This window comes from Cylas formicarius, unplaced genomic scaffold (assembly GCF_029955315.1).
Source record: "Cylas formicarius isolate icCylForm1 unplaced genomic scaffold, icCylForm1.1 PGA_scaffold_1__22_contigs__length_36826433, whole genome shotgun sequence".
Classification (NCBI taxonomy): Eukaryota; Metazoa; Arthropoda; class Insecta; order Coleoptera; family Brentidae; genus Cylas; species Cylas formicarius.
The window spans coordinates 11,896,447-11,914,021 of record NW_026844264.1 but is presented as its reverse complement, the minus strand read 5'-3'; the positions used below and the strand labels follow the sequence as shown (position 1 = coordinate 11,914,021).

At 32.4% G+C, this 17,575-nt stretch overlaps 1 protein-coding gene across 1 annotated transcript in view; it reads left to right on the top strand.

Moving 5' to 3' along the window:
• Positions 1-17,575, top strand: part of LOC132696455 (PDF receptor-like) — a 55,210-nt gene that overhangs the window by 12,267 nt on the left and 25,368 nt on the right. The window contains exon 2 of the mRNA XM_060661272.1: positions 13,738-13,762. Within this exon, the coding sequence (XP_060517255.1) occupies positions 13,741-13,762 (22 nt within the window). The 5' untranslated portion in view covers positions 13,738-13,740. The remainder of the gene's footprint in view (positions 1-13,737; positions 13,763-17,575) is intronic.

Here is a 17,575-nt window from a genome sequence, read left to right as displayed (position 1 = left end):
AATAACAAATAATCGATAAAACTAAAAATCGTGTTTTCTAGTTATCAAGAATGATATAGGTTAGGTAATTAGGTGTAGTAACTTTTTCATAGTTCTCGTTAACAGAATTCTGGCTCTCGGTTGTCGATTTTTAAGCACTATATATATAGACTTGCGGCATATTTTTTTTAGTTTTGAGTAGTTATTTGGGAACTTAGGCTAGTATAATCAATTTCACATCAAGAACTGTTTCAGGACGGACGAGTGGCAATATAATAAGGTCCGAACAAATCGAGTTCTTCAACTTTCAACCTATATAGAAAGTTTTTCGGTTTAGAACTAATATTGCGTGCAAACTATCGGTTTTATTATCTCTCAAGTGCAAAAAGTTTTCTATGCACCACGATTTCCAAACATCTTTAGGTATTTGATAGTAGGGCGAATTTCAACGAACGGAACAAGAGGCCGAATTTATATTTTACTGTTTCTGAGAGTTTCACTTTCGTGGCAGCTCTAATTATGTCTTTTGGTAGTTCTCATACTGCAATTTCGATAGATGAAAAATGTAGCTAAAATGTATTACGTAATTTTGCAGTAACGTGGCACAATTTTGCAAAAGCATGCTATTTATTGACATTTTCTTCTTCAATATTTCAAACTAAAAACAACCTCGCTGGTTTGCTAGCATACCAGTGATTCACATGACGATCATAATTCTGTTAAAACATCATGGCATTGTTAATGTTTCGTTAAGCTATTTTTGGCGTATATATTGTGTTTTTACAAACAATAGTACAATGGTTTGATTTTAAATGTATATATGCCAAAAATCTTGGATATATTTTTATTTTGACAAAATTACAATACATGATGTCATTTTGTTCAAAAAACGTTTCAAATACTCGAACTCGAAAAGCATTTTGTTTCTGTTTTTTGCAATAATTCGAGCTATTCAGATTTTTGTCTATTCTATATATGATACAAATAAAAAGCGTTGCCCCAAAATACCCCTAAAAATAAATTGACTTAAAAACTGTGTGTTTGTTTACATTTCAAATCAAACATTTTATTACATTAATAAAACATTAACCTTGCAATTTTATCCCGTTCTATTTTACTGTTATTTTCTTTTATCTTTCTTTCCTTTTCCAAATCCATACTCAAAAAAGATAAATTTTTTGTTATGGGTGCTATTTTGTCCGCTCATAATAAAATTAATTAAAATGTTATAGGGAGCCAACCAAGGTAGATAAATAGTTCTTCTCGTACTTACGTTGCCAAGTAACTATAAGTACAAACGGTCTTTCTTAGATTGACATTGGAAATATTTTTTTCTTGCTTTAGATCTTTACGCGTACCGCGTGTGCTCGCTACCTCATTCGCTTCACACAATTACTATTTTGAGAAGGGTGCTTTAGATTTTGTACGTTCTTGTTTATCTAAAATACATTTGACGCGAGTTGATTTTCCAGATTGTGCTCTATAGCAAGTAGGCGTTTCCTACTTTTATTAACTTTTGCGTTCTTGACAGGCTTTCCTGGACCGCGTTTGTTCGCTTAATCTTTAAAGGAAACTTTAGTCCTTTTTTACGGAGAAAAAAGGCCTGTCAAAAAGACTCTCTTGTCAGCGTGACAAAATTTAATGCATTGAGCAAATAACTGTGGGTCGTTTCAAAGCAACGAGATAAATTGCGTCGGCTCCGTGTAATACAACTTGCATATGAAGAGCCGTTTAGAAATACGGCAAACAGATTAAAATCCGGCTAATTGCTGTCAGAAATCCTTGGTGGGATTAAATTTTATTGATCGCGTTACGACGAAAATTATCACTCTAAATCTGTTTTCTGAAAAAGCAAACTTAACAACAAATTTCGAGAGCGTTTTCAACAACTTGATTGCGGAAAATAATGTTGTCTACTCCCGTCTGTAAAATACCTAATTACACACCGATCTAGGGTGCGGGAAGCATCACTTTACCCCGTTAGTTTCGTTTCCTACGCATCCGAGCCACTTCGGACATTTCTCGGATTTTACCGCACGGGTTTGGGAGCAATCGAATGTTTTTGGAGATATTTCCGATGCTTTGAATTTTGAAGTTTGTGAATTCTGACGGTCATGAATGTATTCGTCTTGTTTTGCGAAAATGCACCCAAAAACTAACGATCGTAGAAAAAGTATAGTATGCAACACGTTCGGTAGACTTTTTAAGTCACTCGTTTATTAAACACTCGCTCCGCTCGTGTCAAGTAAATTCTTGAGTCAAATTCCGTTTTTCCACTCCCGTCTGTAAAACGCCTAATTACACACCGATCTAGGGTGCAGGAAGCGTCACTTTACCACATCAGTTTCGTTTCCCACGGATCCGAGCCACTTCGGACATTTCCGGGATTTTACCGCACGGGTTTGGGAACAATCGGATGTTTTCGGGGATATTTCTCACGCTATGAATTTTGACGTTTGTCAATTCTGACGGTCATGTCAGTGAATGTATTCATGTTGTTTTGCGAAAATGTACCCAAAAACTGATGGTCATAGAAAAAGTATAGAATGCAATACGTTCGGTAAACCTTTTAAGTCACTCGTTTTTTAGCCACTCGCTCCGCTCGTGTCAAATAAACTCGTGAGTCAAATGCCGTTTATCGCACTTGTTGCATAATATACTATTACAGAAACCTCCCCAGAAGGTAACAGGCAGACCTTGATGAAAACATACAAAGTGTCATTCGAAAAAAAGTTCGCTTTTTTTGTTTTAGATAAGATTTTAATGCAGTATAATGCAGCTTGGTCGTGATGACAATATTCAGTTGATAACGTGAAAACTTGTAGGCTAAAAAATATGGAGTTTTGCTGGCGACGAAAATACTTGATAGGTATAAAGCAGTACTGAATAGAGCAGAAGAAATCCCTACCACAAATACGTCAAGGCAAACATAGTCGATTTTTCATGATCTTTCTTCTGAATGGGTATTAAGATGCCTCATAATGCTATAAATTTGGGAGCGAAAAGGGATTTTTAAAAGAAGGTTGCTAGCTTTTCATTCACTCCATACGGGAGGCAATCATGGGGACATATTTTGGTTAAAAGGGGGCTGATTCAATAGTAGTTATGGATAATGCATTCACGATTCACCTTTATCTTCAAGACGACAAGAAATTATCCTTTTGCTTAACCAGCAAAAATATTGAATTTCAAGATAATTTCATGTCACATTTAACAAATTTGCTGAAACAAGGTTGTTTGAAAATAAATAAGAAATAAAAGTTCAGATTTTCACGAAATTATATATTTTGACATGACAATTGTTTCGACAACACCAATTATCAATTGGTGTTGTCAAAACAATTGTCATGTCAAAATATATAATTTCGTGAAAATCTGAACTTTTAGTTCTTATTTATTTTGATAAATGATGTATATTCATTCAATATAAAAGACCTTAAGCTACTGCTTTATCAAGCCATCGAGGAAATGACACCAGAGGCCTAGTGGAATAGTTCAGCATATCAATCAAAGATGAGGAGAAAATGTTGGATCTTGCCATTAACTATAAAGTTCGGACCATTGACTATAAAGTTTAAAGTAGATGAGAGTTCCTCAGATCAAGAAGAATATTATGATTATCAATAAATCAATGATTGTCAACCCTACTTTTTGAATATTGTTTAATAAAAAATAAGGATGCCCACTACAATGTACGTAAGACCTTCGGGGATGCCTTTGGCACACAATTTTAGTTTTGGTGACTGAAAAATAATAGCCCAAACTAATAAATTGATCCAAACCCGGGTGGCACTGCAATAAATATCAAAGCAGAATTTTGTGATAACTCTGTAGTCCTTTTGCATTTTTAATGAGGTTTACCTACACCTTTCTGAAATAGAGTTTTGCTATCAATGATACTTTTTGTTTTGTCTCCGTTTTGGTGTTTTTGAGTTTTCGAATAAATACTATATATATGAATATGCATATTTTTTGAACATAATTTCCGGACACTTTGTTTGCCAGACAAGAATTTACCATTTTAAAAAATGTTTATTAATTAATACAGCATGAAATTGATAGTACGCTACGTATAATTTTGAATCATAACTCTACAAAGTTTGTCATGGAATGGTCAGGTTTGTCAAGGAATAGACTCGAGTGATATATTTTTGACATTTCACAATGTCTCATGGGCATAGATTAGTCAGAGTATAATTCAAAAAATGATCCTGGAAACCTCTTAAAATCCCAAAAAATCCAATAACTTAGATCGACGGTCACCGCTAAAAAAAGAATCGGGTCGCTTATTTTCAAAAGCATCCTCATTTGATTTCCGACTCAGTGCCGGAATCGGGACCTAAATGTGCATTCAAAACGTACTTAAATCAGTAACTCGAGGAAACGTATTTCAAGATTTACAACAATGGATATATAAATTCGTACCGATTTTGGTCCCGTTAATTTTGTGTTCCTGAATTCAGATAAACGGCGGATTACGTAGTCCATGCTTTTAATGTATTTTGTTTCGTTTACGTTAGCATATAGCTGTACTTAGGATTAGAATCACACAGTTTTAGATTATTTTATGTATACACAATAGATGTCGAACGGTGTAAAACCCCATAGTTTTGGTTAGTTATAATAAAGAGATTTTGAATTTTTTTTTATATGAAATAAAGCGGATAAATGAGAAATTGCGGTATAATAAAAGAATTTTATAAAGATTAGTTTATTAAAATAAGAATATTTAAAAAAGCTTTTGGTTTCCTATTAACTAACTCTATTCGCTATAAATTCTAGTTCGCCAACTTGTAATGAAAAAAGAATAAAACACAGACAGACGGTTTTAGCTTAAAAAATGCACAGGAAATACGTATTCTGCATTTAACAAATTAGGGACGAATTTCCGTATATTTAGGAGCAGAAATTAAAGACTAATACCCTTAAAAGAAAAACACTTTGAAATTATTTTACATTTACCCATCGGAAATATTTTAATCGTCGGGAACAATACGATAACAGGTGTGTTTCTGACAACATTACAATCCTGAGGTTCATCTGTTATGTAATTATGATATAATTAGGTTCAGTAACTGATGTAGCGAATTTCGGCTCTGTTTTTGAGTCGTTTACTGTTCTTGTCATAAAATATAAACTAAAAGAAAATAAATTTAATTAAAATTATTTTATCGATGGTGATAATGCGTTGCTCAGTCGCATTCAGTCGTACCAAACTGAACGCACGCTCTCGCATACACCTTTTTCATTGTATGTGAAAGTTATATACAAAAAAAGTCCTTTTTTAGTTTTCATTTTACATGGAAAATGTATAGTTAAAATGTTTCCTTATTTTAGAATGTTAAAATCAAATACATATTTACTTTCCAAGGTGGTGACAAATTTTAAAGCAGAGATTTCACATTAAGGATAAAGTCCGACCAGCCTGCTTCCTCATAGGTGGTAATGATGGTCAGTGCTTTGGTCTATGTAGTTGAAATTGTTTCCGATCGAAAAAAGTATTATTTAAAATAGGAAACCGTTTTGCAAGGTGGATATTTTTTTCTCCACCGACGTCATCCATATCTACGTTGCACCCAAATCCAGCATTAAGCGTTGGTTAGTTTTGGTTATTAGTGTTTTTCAAATTTGGTCTAGTGGACACCCGTTACAAGTTAAAATAATTAGGCAACTTCGGTAGAGCATCTTAAAATTATGAATAATGTTTTGTTTAAAATTGGATGGTGTTTTTTTGACGAAAAAAAAATTTCACAGCGTCCAGTTCAATTTTATAATGCGATGTTGAATTATCTACAAACAATACCACTTACCTAGTCTCTCCCTTTATCGTGAATGCAAGACACGAGTTGTCGTTTTATGAGAGTGGTCACTAACAGAGGTTTTTCTGTGTCTGTATTTGTCAAATTTTATATTATTATATTATATTATTGTTAAGTATTTCAATAAAAACGGATTTAAACATATACGTATTTTCAAACAATCTTATAAAAAGTTGTTTCTCTCGCCTTTTTAATAGAAATAAACTCAATAGTACTGAGGTGGCTTTTACATGATGAAAATCCATTTCACAATTAAATTAGAACAAAAAAATTCCAGATTTTTACAGTTATTTAATAATTTAGGGCAGCTGTTTCAGCAACACCGTGCCTTTATCAAATACAAAATATGACAATATTTCTACACGTATAAATTTAGAAAAGGTCATTAAGTAATAGATAGTAATAAATTGTTAATCTCCATAGCTTATAACAAATTAAGTTTTTTGATTATGTAGAATATCAAAATTATCGACAAACTTGTCCATTTCTGAATTTAATTGAATTGCATAATTAAAATCCGAACTTAATTAAGGGGTTTCTTAAAAGTTCTATCTGTTTGTCCCATATACATTATGGGACATGATCCACACTTTAACTTGTAGACTCCGGATTTTTGAGTTTTTCGTGATTTACTTTTATTGTTTAAAAAAAAATGTTGTGGTGCTTTCAATTTTAAAAGCAATCTTAAGACCAAATTTAGATAGCTGTTTCGAAATTTTCTTGCTAGGTTCTCCCTATGTATTTTATTGTATTAAAATTTTTACGGTGTTTAATAAGGGATAGAAGTTATTTGAAACTGCTTTTAATTTTAATCTTTTCTATCAAAGAGGGGTCGTAACCTTTGTTAAAAGCTAGTTGTTTTATAATATTTATTTCATTTTCAAAATCAAAAAAGGTAGCCATTTTGTATGTGTGAGGGTGATTTGACTTATTATGTGTTATTGTGTCCGTGTGTGAAGGTTTATGGTAAATAAAAAAATCTAATTTTTTTGTAGTTTAGTTATAGTATAATGTTTAAAGAGATATCTAATTTCGTCTCTGTGGTAAATTATATACGATTATGCATGGAGTTAATATCATTGAAAAAAGAACTGCATTTGTCCTTCTGTTCCAGTGAACCAAGCTAAAACGTCCTCTACGTATCTATGCCACCAGAGAAATTATTTACTCAGGGGATATATATGTATGATATTTTCTGAATTGTCCATGAAAATTTCTGCATGTAGTGGACCAAGCGGGATTCCCATAATTAATCCTTTTTTAGCAATATAAAATTGACCATTAAATTCAAAATAATTTTAGTCTACACAAACTATAAAACTATCTAGCAAGTCTTGTTTTATAATAAGGCTGACTTGTCTCTGAGTGAGATTATTGTCTACTATGTTTATTACGTCAATGGAAATAGATTTTGGACGACAAATGAAACTAGAATTGCTTTAAGAGGAATTTTAATGTCTATAACCTTGTAATTTAGTTCCAACAATTTTTTGATAACATATTTAAATTTAAAGGCAAATATGATATTAATCTAACTGCGAATTTAACTGACGGTGCTGTTACAAAAGAAACTACGGGCCTTCTTGGCATCTCTTGTTTGTTGAATTTAATTAAAGAATGTAACTTTAGAGGTTGAGGATTCATGATTATTAGTTGGTATTTTTCTCTGTCATTAAAATCTGATGGATTTGTAATTACAGAAATATTATTACAATTTCCATTGACGCCGACTGTTTTTAGCTTGTTCAAAACAAGGGGGAACGTCAAAAGCGCTCCACTTCCCTCATTACAATAGGGTGCCCCAACTTATTTTGACCTTTAAATTCTTAAAACGGCATATATTTATTTAGTTGACTTTGTCGTTTCGCTCGCTCCCGCACGTAAATATGTTTTCCCTATTAAAAGCTCGTATTAACTCCGTGTGCCGGGATGCGTTAATTTACGGTAATATTTCGGAACACCAGATGATATTTGCTGTGAGAGAACTTTTCACTCATGTGTTGGGAATGCCTGTTGTTATCATAAATATAGGATCTAATTCAACATTCCATATTTAATATACATATTTCCAAGTAATTAGATACGTCTCGGTGCTATAGTTTTGGAAATTGGTTTTCGCATCTCCCACTAACCAATTAAACCGTATTCATAAATAATATTTTCTATCCCAAGCCTGCTTTGATCTGTCACCATACAATGTGTGATGATCATGGTATTTAGGTTTCTGCTGCCTTTTTGCTGAATATATTTCCCTCTTTCACACTATCTGGTACCGAACCTGAAGAAAACCGAATAAGGAATCGAACATTCGTTCAAATATAGCTGCTCACACCATTAGATTCAGATTCGGCAACCGGCTTATATTGGCGTTCACATTTATCGATCATCGGTTTTTAGAGTTTGATAGACGGTATTGATTTTAGCATTGTTTAAATTCCCAGCGACGACTGTGCAAACATGATTTTAAAAATAATGTCTTGCCAAAATTTCAGGAGGAGGAGCCTCTAAATAAAATAAGTATGTATACTATCAAAAGCTTTGCAAAAAAGGCTATGATTTCTGGCCTTCAGAAATACCTGATGCTATTGTTAACCTCGATGATACCAACGCTTACTTCCACTATTGGAATTCAGATAACAATCTATCAATAATAGACTCTACTGAAGAGGAATTTATGGAGATACAAATGCTTATACGCAATATTGAAATAAAAAAATTAATAGTTACATTACTGTTTTATCAATCTTCACTATTTAAATATTTTTTATCTCATCAGATATTCGCCTCAAAATAGCAACTTTTGCATCACCAAAATGCCTTACAACTTTTTACCTCTCCAACACTTACCTTTCCATTCGATTGCAAAGTTTGCAATTTAGAATTCACCAATTCATAATTAGAATTTACATTGATTATAATTTATAGTTTATGTTCTTATAGAAAAATATAGCAAATAAAGGTTTTTGTTGCCTAATAATGAAGCTAAGAATTTACCCAAAACTAACCAAAAATAATGCGATAAAGTATGCAGTTCTTCAAAAGATGTCAAAGCCATTCTAAATGGATTAAAAGTGCCGTATTACTATTACGTTGTGTAGTTTACATTCTATACAAATACCACAGAGCCATAACAGTACGCAGGCTAAAGTTTTTAAAATATGCACACAAATGGAACTTTTTATCCTGTTTTCTTCGGTTCGAAACTTAACCGGCCAAACCTGCGCGAAAAGCGGTATAAATAATACAATACAGACACAGCAGGTGACCGGGCCACGTACCTTTAACTTTTTGGACAAGTAAAATAGTTTTAGTTGTTTTTTGTTAATTGCTACTAGGTTTTTTGGACTCAATGAAGATGCGGTATGGGATTTTGATTTATTTATTTATTTACTTATTTACAGAGTAGGCTGGGAACAACTTAAGAAATACAAGTTTACGAATTAATAATTAAATCCATATTTCAAAGAATTTACAATTAAGCTTACTAACTGACGAAACATGCCATGAATCACACTGTTAGCGGATTTGACTACACAAAACAATAACTGCCGAATTAACATAATTTCGTGTTATATTCGCAGGAACATCATATAACAGATTATAATATTAATTTGATTTAATAATAAGGGAGAATTAATAATATGATTTAACAATTTGTATAAAAATATACTGCACACACATTTCTGCTGTTTTTTAGAATTTGAAGATTGTATGATTCCAGAATGTCCGTGCTTGGTACGCGAATTTGGGAGAAGCGATAATTACGATAATACAAATAAATCAGAAACTAATATTGGACTTTTTCGATGGCATTCTCCATATAAAAGAACAATATTGAAGTATACTTTGGGCAAATGATGATACAATTTTCACAATTGCTTATTTTAAAACTATACACTGTACCTGTTATGTTATTTACATGTGCGTTGAAACATAACTGAGTATCAAAGGGAACACAGTATCTCCACAACTCTAGCCAACACTGTTTTATATTTTATATTTAAATTCTACCTGTTTCTTCTATCTGCTAAAGATCAGCACAAAAGAATTCTGAGTATGAAAGTAGGTTATTTTTTATAGCCCAACCACATATTCTCTGTAAGGCTTGTTTAAGTTTTAGTTAGTCAATACAATTCTTCATTATAGCATAAAGTTTTAAATCATCAGCACATAAAAGTATTTTTCTACTCCCTGTAAAATATCTAATTACCCCGCGATCTAGGGTGCGGGAAGCGTCACTTTACCCCGTCAGTTTCGTTTCCCACGAATCCGAGCCATTTCGGACATTTCCGGGATTTTACCGCACGGATTTGGAAGCGATCGGATGTTTTCGGAGATATTTCCCACGCTTTGAATTTTGACGTTTCTCAATTCTGACCGTCATCTCAGTGAATGGATTTGTGTTGTTTTGCGAAAATGTACTCAAAAACTAACGGTCGTAGAAAAAGTATAGTATGCAACACGTTCGGTAAACTATTTAACTTACTCGTTTATTGAAAGCTCGCTCCGCTGCTCTCCGCTAGTGTCAAATAAACTCGGGAGTCAAATGCCGTTCACCGCACTTGTTACATAATATACTATTTTTCTACTCCCGTCTGTAAAATACCTAATTACCCATCGATCTAGCGTGCGGGAAGCGTCACTTTACCACGTCAGTTTCGTTTCCCATGATTCCGAACCACTTCGGACATTTCCGGGATTTTACCGCACGGATTTGGGAGCAATCGGATGTTTTCGGAGATATTTCCCAGGCTTTCAATTTTGTCGTTTGTCAATTCTGGCGGTCATGTCAGTGAATGCATTCGTGTTGTTTTGCGAAAGTGTACCCAAAAACCAACGGTCGTAGAAAAAGTATAGTATGCAACACGTTCGGTAAACTTTTTAACTCGTTTATTAATTTTTTATTTTTTAATTTTTATCGTTTATTAAAAACACGCTCCGCTGCGCTTGGATCGTGTCAAATAACCTCGTGAGTCAAATGCCGTTTACCGCACTTGTGGCATAATATACTATTTAGAATCATAAACTAAACACACGAAATCATTAATAAATGAAACTCCCTGTGATCTCATATACAAATATGATTAAAAAAATCGAAGCAGATAACTATGAAAACCAAAATTGTTGGCTAATTTTTGCAGAGGAATATTATGTGTCAAAGGCCCCAGAAAATCTGTGTAAATCACATCAGATTGACTTCTCGTAAAATCCCTCAGCACTACTATATTGACTAAGTTACAATGATTTGTCGATGTAGATAAAATGAGGACCACCATCCGCCTTACGATTCTTGAGGTCTTTGACAACATCACAAACATGTATTTACTCACTTGTTAGGAGATAATTTACTTTTCCTCACTATTTTTTGTCGAAAAGTTTATTCAAGCTAAGCTCGCTAGCATTTGCTATTAATCAGTTATATTGTACATTCCAAAATTTCATTCTTCGTCCGTTATAGGATTTTTAATATTAACAACGGCATTCAAGCTCATGTGCGTTTGTGTGTAGGTTTGAAAGTAACCACGTCATTCGGAAATGTATACCTTTGTTTAGCCTACACGCATGGTAGTTTTGTTAAAATTCCTTTACATGCATATCATATAAAGGAAATTCAGTTTGTATATTGTTTGGCCGGAGTAATAATTAGATCACTTCGTGACATTTAAAAGTTAATTGTGTTTATTTTGTTTCAGTAAGTTTTTGAATCGAAATTTGGAACTAGGGAAACGTCAAACGGAACTAACTAACTACACATTTTTAATTTCAAAGGACTATGAGTAGTAAATTTCGAAGCAGTTTTGCGTATATATATATTTTCCATTAAAAAATTTAATTGGAAAACGTGTTTTATCTTGTTAGTGGAATAAATTTGAATTTATTTTCAGCATTAGCTTTTTTCTGTTATTTTTAAAATAATAATGAATAAATTTATGGAGAAAACATTTTTTAACAATCCATTTGAAAAAATATTGTTTAATATGCAATTATATCAAAAACTGTGTTTGGTTTGCTTTAGTTTATTTAAATTAAAATAAAAACTGCGATAAAAGGATGCGTTCAGAACAGAAATATTTTTACCGTAAGCCAGTGCCACGTACTTCCAAAAATAATTCTCAGTATTCCTGGAAGAAATACATACAAAACCTCCTTTTTTAGGTTAAGCGATATAATTGACTGACATTGAAAATGTTCACGGTTCGCGACGTTTAGTGGCAGAAAATTACATCCTCTTTCCTCTCCGATTGAGTCTCGTTGTAAGAAAAGTCATCCGAATCTGCGAAGTCTTTTACGTCATCCTTGTCAAAAAGAAAATTGAAAATCTTTTGTTTGAAGATGATGAGTATTGTCCGTAAACTGTCTTTTGTTGATGTTTTAAATCCATCCCTCCGTGCGATTAATTTTCGCAGTATTTTGACAAACCTAAACAACCTGGGTTTGATGGGTAGAACTGAAACTGATGTTTTTCATTATGAATTAAGCAAAGCGATTTTTAAAAAATAAAGAAATTCTTTTAAATCAGAAAAATAACATTTTCCTGAGCAGGCATGTAGTTGAAACCACTCCTAAATCTGTGACCAGTCAACAACATTCTTTTCCAATCTTTACTAAGAGTGAAGTGAAATATTTGTATGGAGATTTATTTTATTACAATTCAAAAGTATGGAAAATTTTCGCAACTCATGTTGTGTATTATTTCCAGTAGTATTTTTCTAATTGTTATTATATAAATTTAGTAAAATAAGTATTAGTAAAGACCGAAATTATCATTTTCCATATAAGTAAGTTAAATATGACTTAGTTTATAATTGCACATTATTTCAGAAAAATATAATTAAAAAATTCATCAATAGATATAACAACTATGCATTTTTTGTTGAAAAATTTAGTAGAATAAAATTATTTAATCATTGACGTCCAGGATGACACAAAATAATTCTGCATTTGGACAGAATTCATATCGGATAAATTCATCCAAAATCCTTGAAAATCTTTGAAATCAAATTTTTAATTTTTGGACTAAGGTATGCACGGCTTAAATGACTATTTCGGTTTTTAGTTTCTATAATTCAATAATTTGGTATATAAGAAATATCGGAATTCTCTGAAAATCTGGCCGTTTGATTTTAAGGTACAAAACATGGGTCCAAAAATAGGTGCGATAATTTTGCATACTTTTGAATTGTGATAAAACAAAACTGCATATGAATATTTTGGCTCACACTTTATAAAAACTGAAGTTCACAATTTTATTTAACTTTGAGAACCGATATCTCGCAAACTAGACATAGGATCGAATTGAACCGATGAAGACTTTGGTTTCAAAGACTCAAACATGCAAAACCTTTTTAAAAAATTTATTTTGCATAAGAAAAGCCCTTTTTCCTCACAAAAATATAATCAAAGACAATTTTAGTCCAGTATAATATCAACATTATTATTAAATAATGTGACGAGCATGTTATTATTTTGCGATTATTATGGGATACATACCATGAAGAGTTCGTTGCCAATATTATTTAGAAAATTGCTCTCTGGATTGCAATTTAAAAATAAATCGGACTTTTATGAAAGTTTATCTTTATCTCCATTGTTAATATCCTAGTTTACGTCGGTCAGTTTAAGACTCTTAATGGGATCAGCGGCGTATTCCCTCATGCAGTAAAAATATTAACAGGACGGTCTGGTGGGTTAGGGACCATTGAACAGCAATCAGTATGGTAAATCTCCGGTCACTTTGTCAAGGAATTAAAAGTTTTAATCAATAAAAAGCCTCAGTAGAAATAATCGGCTTACCGCAAAGTTTCGAGACCTCACCGGGAAACAAAACAAATCGATGATAATGAATTTGGAAATAAGTAGATTATTAATTATTTTAATTAAAACATTAATTGGAAATATTCTGGAGGCACCGAATACTAATTTTGTCTTTTTGTTGCAGAACATGGCGACGTCTAACGCGACCAGTGAGTATCTATATAGGTTGAGTTACTCGAAGTTTCAATTTTATTAAACCTTCTGGGTATAGGTGGACCAGAATTATAGTGCTTTTACAAATGACCTCATGAATAAATTTACCTATTGTTTATTACGCCAAAACCGCAGTCCCTTATAGAACTCCCTGCCGAGCAGACCCTTACCCGTAACCATTCCAGGACCGTGCTAGTAATTTATCTACCCACACTAACAAGCAGGATATAAGTATGTTTTCAATCTTTTTCGCTGAGCAATGTACAAGACAAATGGAGCAGTTATTTTATTTGCTGAGATAACTCGTCGTCTAAATTGTCATTAGGTTCGACTACCATCTCTACTTTGTCTTCAAATTCTGCGTTGGTTTTTATGTATTCTTCTAACAGGGGAACATCTGCTTCATTCCACTGCTCCACATTTTAAAGTGTTAAAAAACCTTCAAACCTTCAAAAAATGTTTAATACCCCGAATATAATCTATAGTCTTAGAAAAGACTGTTGTTGTATACAAAACTTTGAAGACACAAAAATGCAAGAAGAAGAACGTTGTTACCTGCAAAATACATATAATACAGTTACTTACCCTTACTCTTTGAACTATCCAGTGAAAACAGCCTCAAATTCAAATACCTCCGTAAAATATACGAACATATTGCAATTTAGATTATACTCTTAAGAACGATATATATCACCTGCTTCTACTTATTCGAAAATACCCCGCAGCATCAGTGCTTAATCAAATTTAAGGCGGTCCATTTACATTCCAAATAAAAATTTCAGTTTTCCACAAATATTCATTACAGCCCATCACTACGGTCCTGCGAACGTCTGCGGTTAAGGTACTCTAAAATACTTAAAACGTCAAAGCAATAAATGCATTATAATTTTGGTGGTACAATAACTAACAAAGGTATCCTTGATGCCACTAAAACTTAAAAATAAATGAAAATGCATAGCTTTTTCACCTGTAGAAAAATTATAGTTCATCGCACGTAAAGTATATTTTTGGGATACCCTGTATGATTTTCAGAATTTTATATTCCAATAAATGGATCTTCTGTGCGTAAGAAAATATTTATCTTTACCGGTATAACACCAAGTATGGCGGATCTTAACAAAAATTACTTAGAATTTTGTATATTAATTATTATTACTATTAATACCATTAATGCACTTACAATATATATATATATATATATATATATATATATATATATATATATATATATATATATATATATATATATATATATATATATATATATATATATATATATATATACTCATATAAATGAGCTAACAATCGCCTTATAAATATGCACACATTCAGTGATCTAAATACTACGCAGGTTTTGAATTTAGTAAACACTTTACAGAGACACAATTATAGAAAATAAAAGAGATAGAAACGGCTTAATATTTTAAACTAAAAGATGGAAGTATTTTATCTGATTCGTTTGTGAAACTGAATCTTTCGCGTTTTATATTTTAAAATTTAAAAACAAGAAAGTCGTTACCTGCAGTTTCGATCGATAAAACGTATTTAAACAACGCGATCTAATTAGGTAGAGCGAAATATGACTCCGCCCCCGCACTCTATAAATTTTAAACAAGAGTTTTAAATTTTTTTTGTATAGGAAAAGTGAGGTGGGTTAATTTACTTGTTAAAGTCTTAAAGCATTTTAGTATACTTGGAGTCGGTCAACAGGGCTTTCCATCGTGCCACTTTGCAAAAAAAAATCTCAAATAAAATTATTGCAACTATATGACCTTCTAAGGTAATTAGGTTTTGCAAAAAATATCACAAAATTAGTAGTCACCAAATCAATTTTAATATATTTAATATTTAATTTATTCAACAAAAACAATCTGTCAAGTCAATTAAAACAGGAAAGCATCACTTTACTACGTGTTTCTTGTCCCACGGATTGGAACGCCTTCACACATTTCCGTCATATTAACACACCGGTTTGAATTTTGACGTTTGTCCATTCTGACGTTCACGTCAGTGAGTGCATTCTTGTTGTTTTGCAAAAAATATACCCAAAATCTAACGGTCGTTGAAAAAGCAATACAATTGCGCTAAACGGCATTTGACTCACGAGTTTATTTGACACGAGCGGAGCACAGCTTTGCATACTATACTTTTTCTGCGACCGTTAGTTTTTGGGTACATTTTCGCAAAACAATACGAATACATTCACTGTCATGACCGTCAGAATTGACAAACGTCAAAATTCAAGGCGTGGGAAATATATCCGAAAACATCCGATTCCTCCCAAACCCGTGCGGTAAAATCTCGGAAATGAAAAAGTATCTCATATCCTTGGAAAACCAAACTGAAGTGGTAGAGTGGCGCTTCCCGCACGTTAGATTGGTGTGTAATTAGTCATTTTACAGACGGGAGTAGAAAAACTTTTTAAATCGCTAGTTTATTAAACACTCGCTCCGCAGCGCACCGTCTGAGTCAAATAATCTCTTGACTCAAATGCCGTTTACAGCACTAGTTGCATAATATACCAATAAAAATGAGTAACAGTGTCCTTGCATACAAGAAAATATTCAAAAATATTTCAACTTCGAGTCTCAACTCTTCATGATCGAGATCTGCTCAAACTCAAGTCGTCATACTGCAAGTTTCTAAAAATAATTTACCTTAAATCCGAGTATTTGAACCAATTACTAGCACAAATTAGCCTTGGCGAAACGCAACGTAGTAAGAATAGTCAGAAAATAAAATATGTCCCAAATCCTTCTATAAGTGGGTCAAATTTTCAATTCTAATAATGAATCTTTTTTGGTGTATTGTTAAAGGCTTTTGAAGTTTTCATACGACAACTCGTTATGTGGCCCGTTTTGTTTTGTTTATTCGGACCTTTATGTCAGATAGGATTTTGCATCCAGGCTTAGCGGCAAAAAAGAGGCTTTTTTATTTCTTTGAATCCATTAGTCGGATATTTTTTTTACATTTGATTCCAAATCTTTCAACAAAAATATGACATGCAATCTGTTGGATTGACTTTAGCTTTATTTTGTTACTTTCAGAATTATTAAAAAAAAAACGTAAAATCTTGCTTTTCTTTCTTTTTCTTACACATTTATTTTCAATTTTGAAAATTTTTAATACCTATTATTAGTAATGGCCCAATTTTTTTTATTACCGAAACAAAAACTCAATAATATCAAATCTAGTTAAATGTGTTCGATTTTTAAGCCGACACCTGCCACTATTTTTTAGATCCATAGTTTCATAATTGAAAAAAATGAAATGAAAACAAAAATGGTACTCGTTATTTTCCAAAATTAATGACGAAAACGTTGACGAACTTCGAATAAAAGTCAGCAGAATTGCTGACCATTACAATTATAATGGCGCGAAATTCTGTTCTTGTTTGATCAAATCCGGCAATTTTTTTCTGAACTAAATAAAAAACTGAGCTAATTATTTGAGATAGCGTTTGTTAATTACTAAGAAATGGTGCGACGAGAATCGTTTAAAAATTATTCAACTTGGCAACAATTTTCCAACCTAAAATTTTGCTTGTGTAAATTAAATATGAACCAATCATTTACGTTCGCCACGAGCATTAGACTGTAACAAATCGATGTTCGTTGGTTTAACTAATTTTATTAACTCAAGACTGATATCCTACTCTATACCGGAACCCAACTAATTTATAGTAATTGATATACCGGGTGTCTCAGTAAGGGTAACTAGAAACGGTATTTTTAAATTTGAAAAAAAAAGTAAATCGACCATGAGAAAGTGCTGGAAGGGGGCAACATTTTCTTATATTAATTATAGTA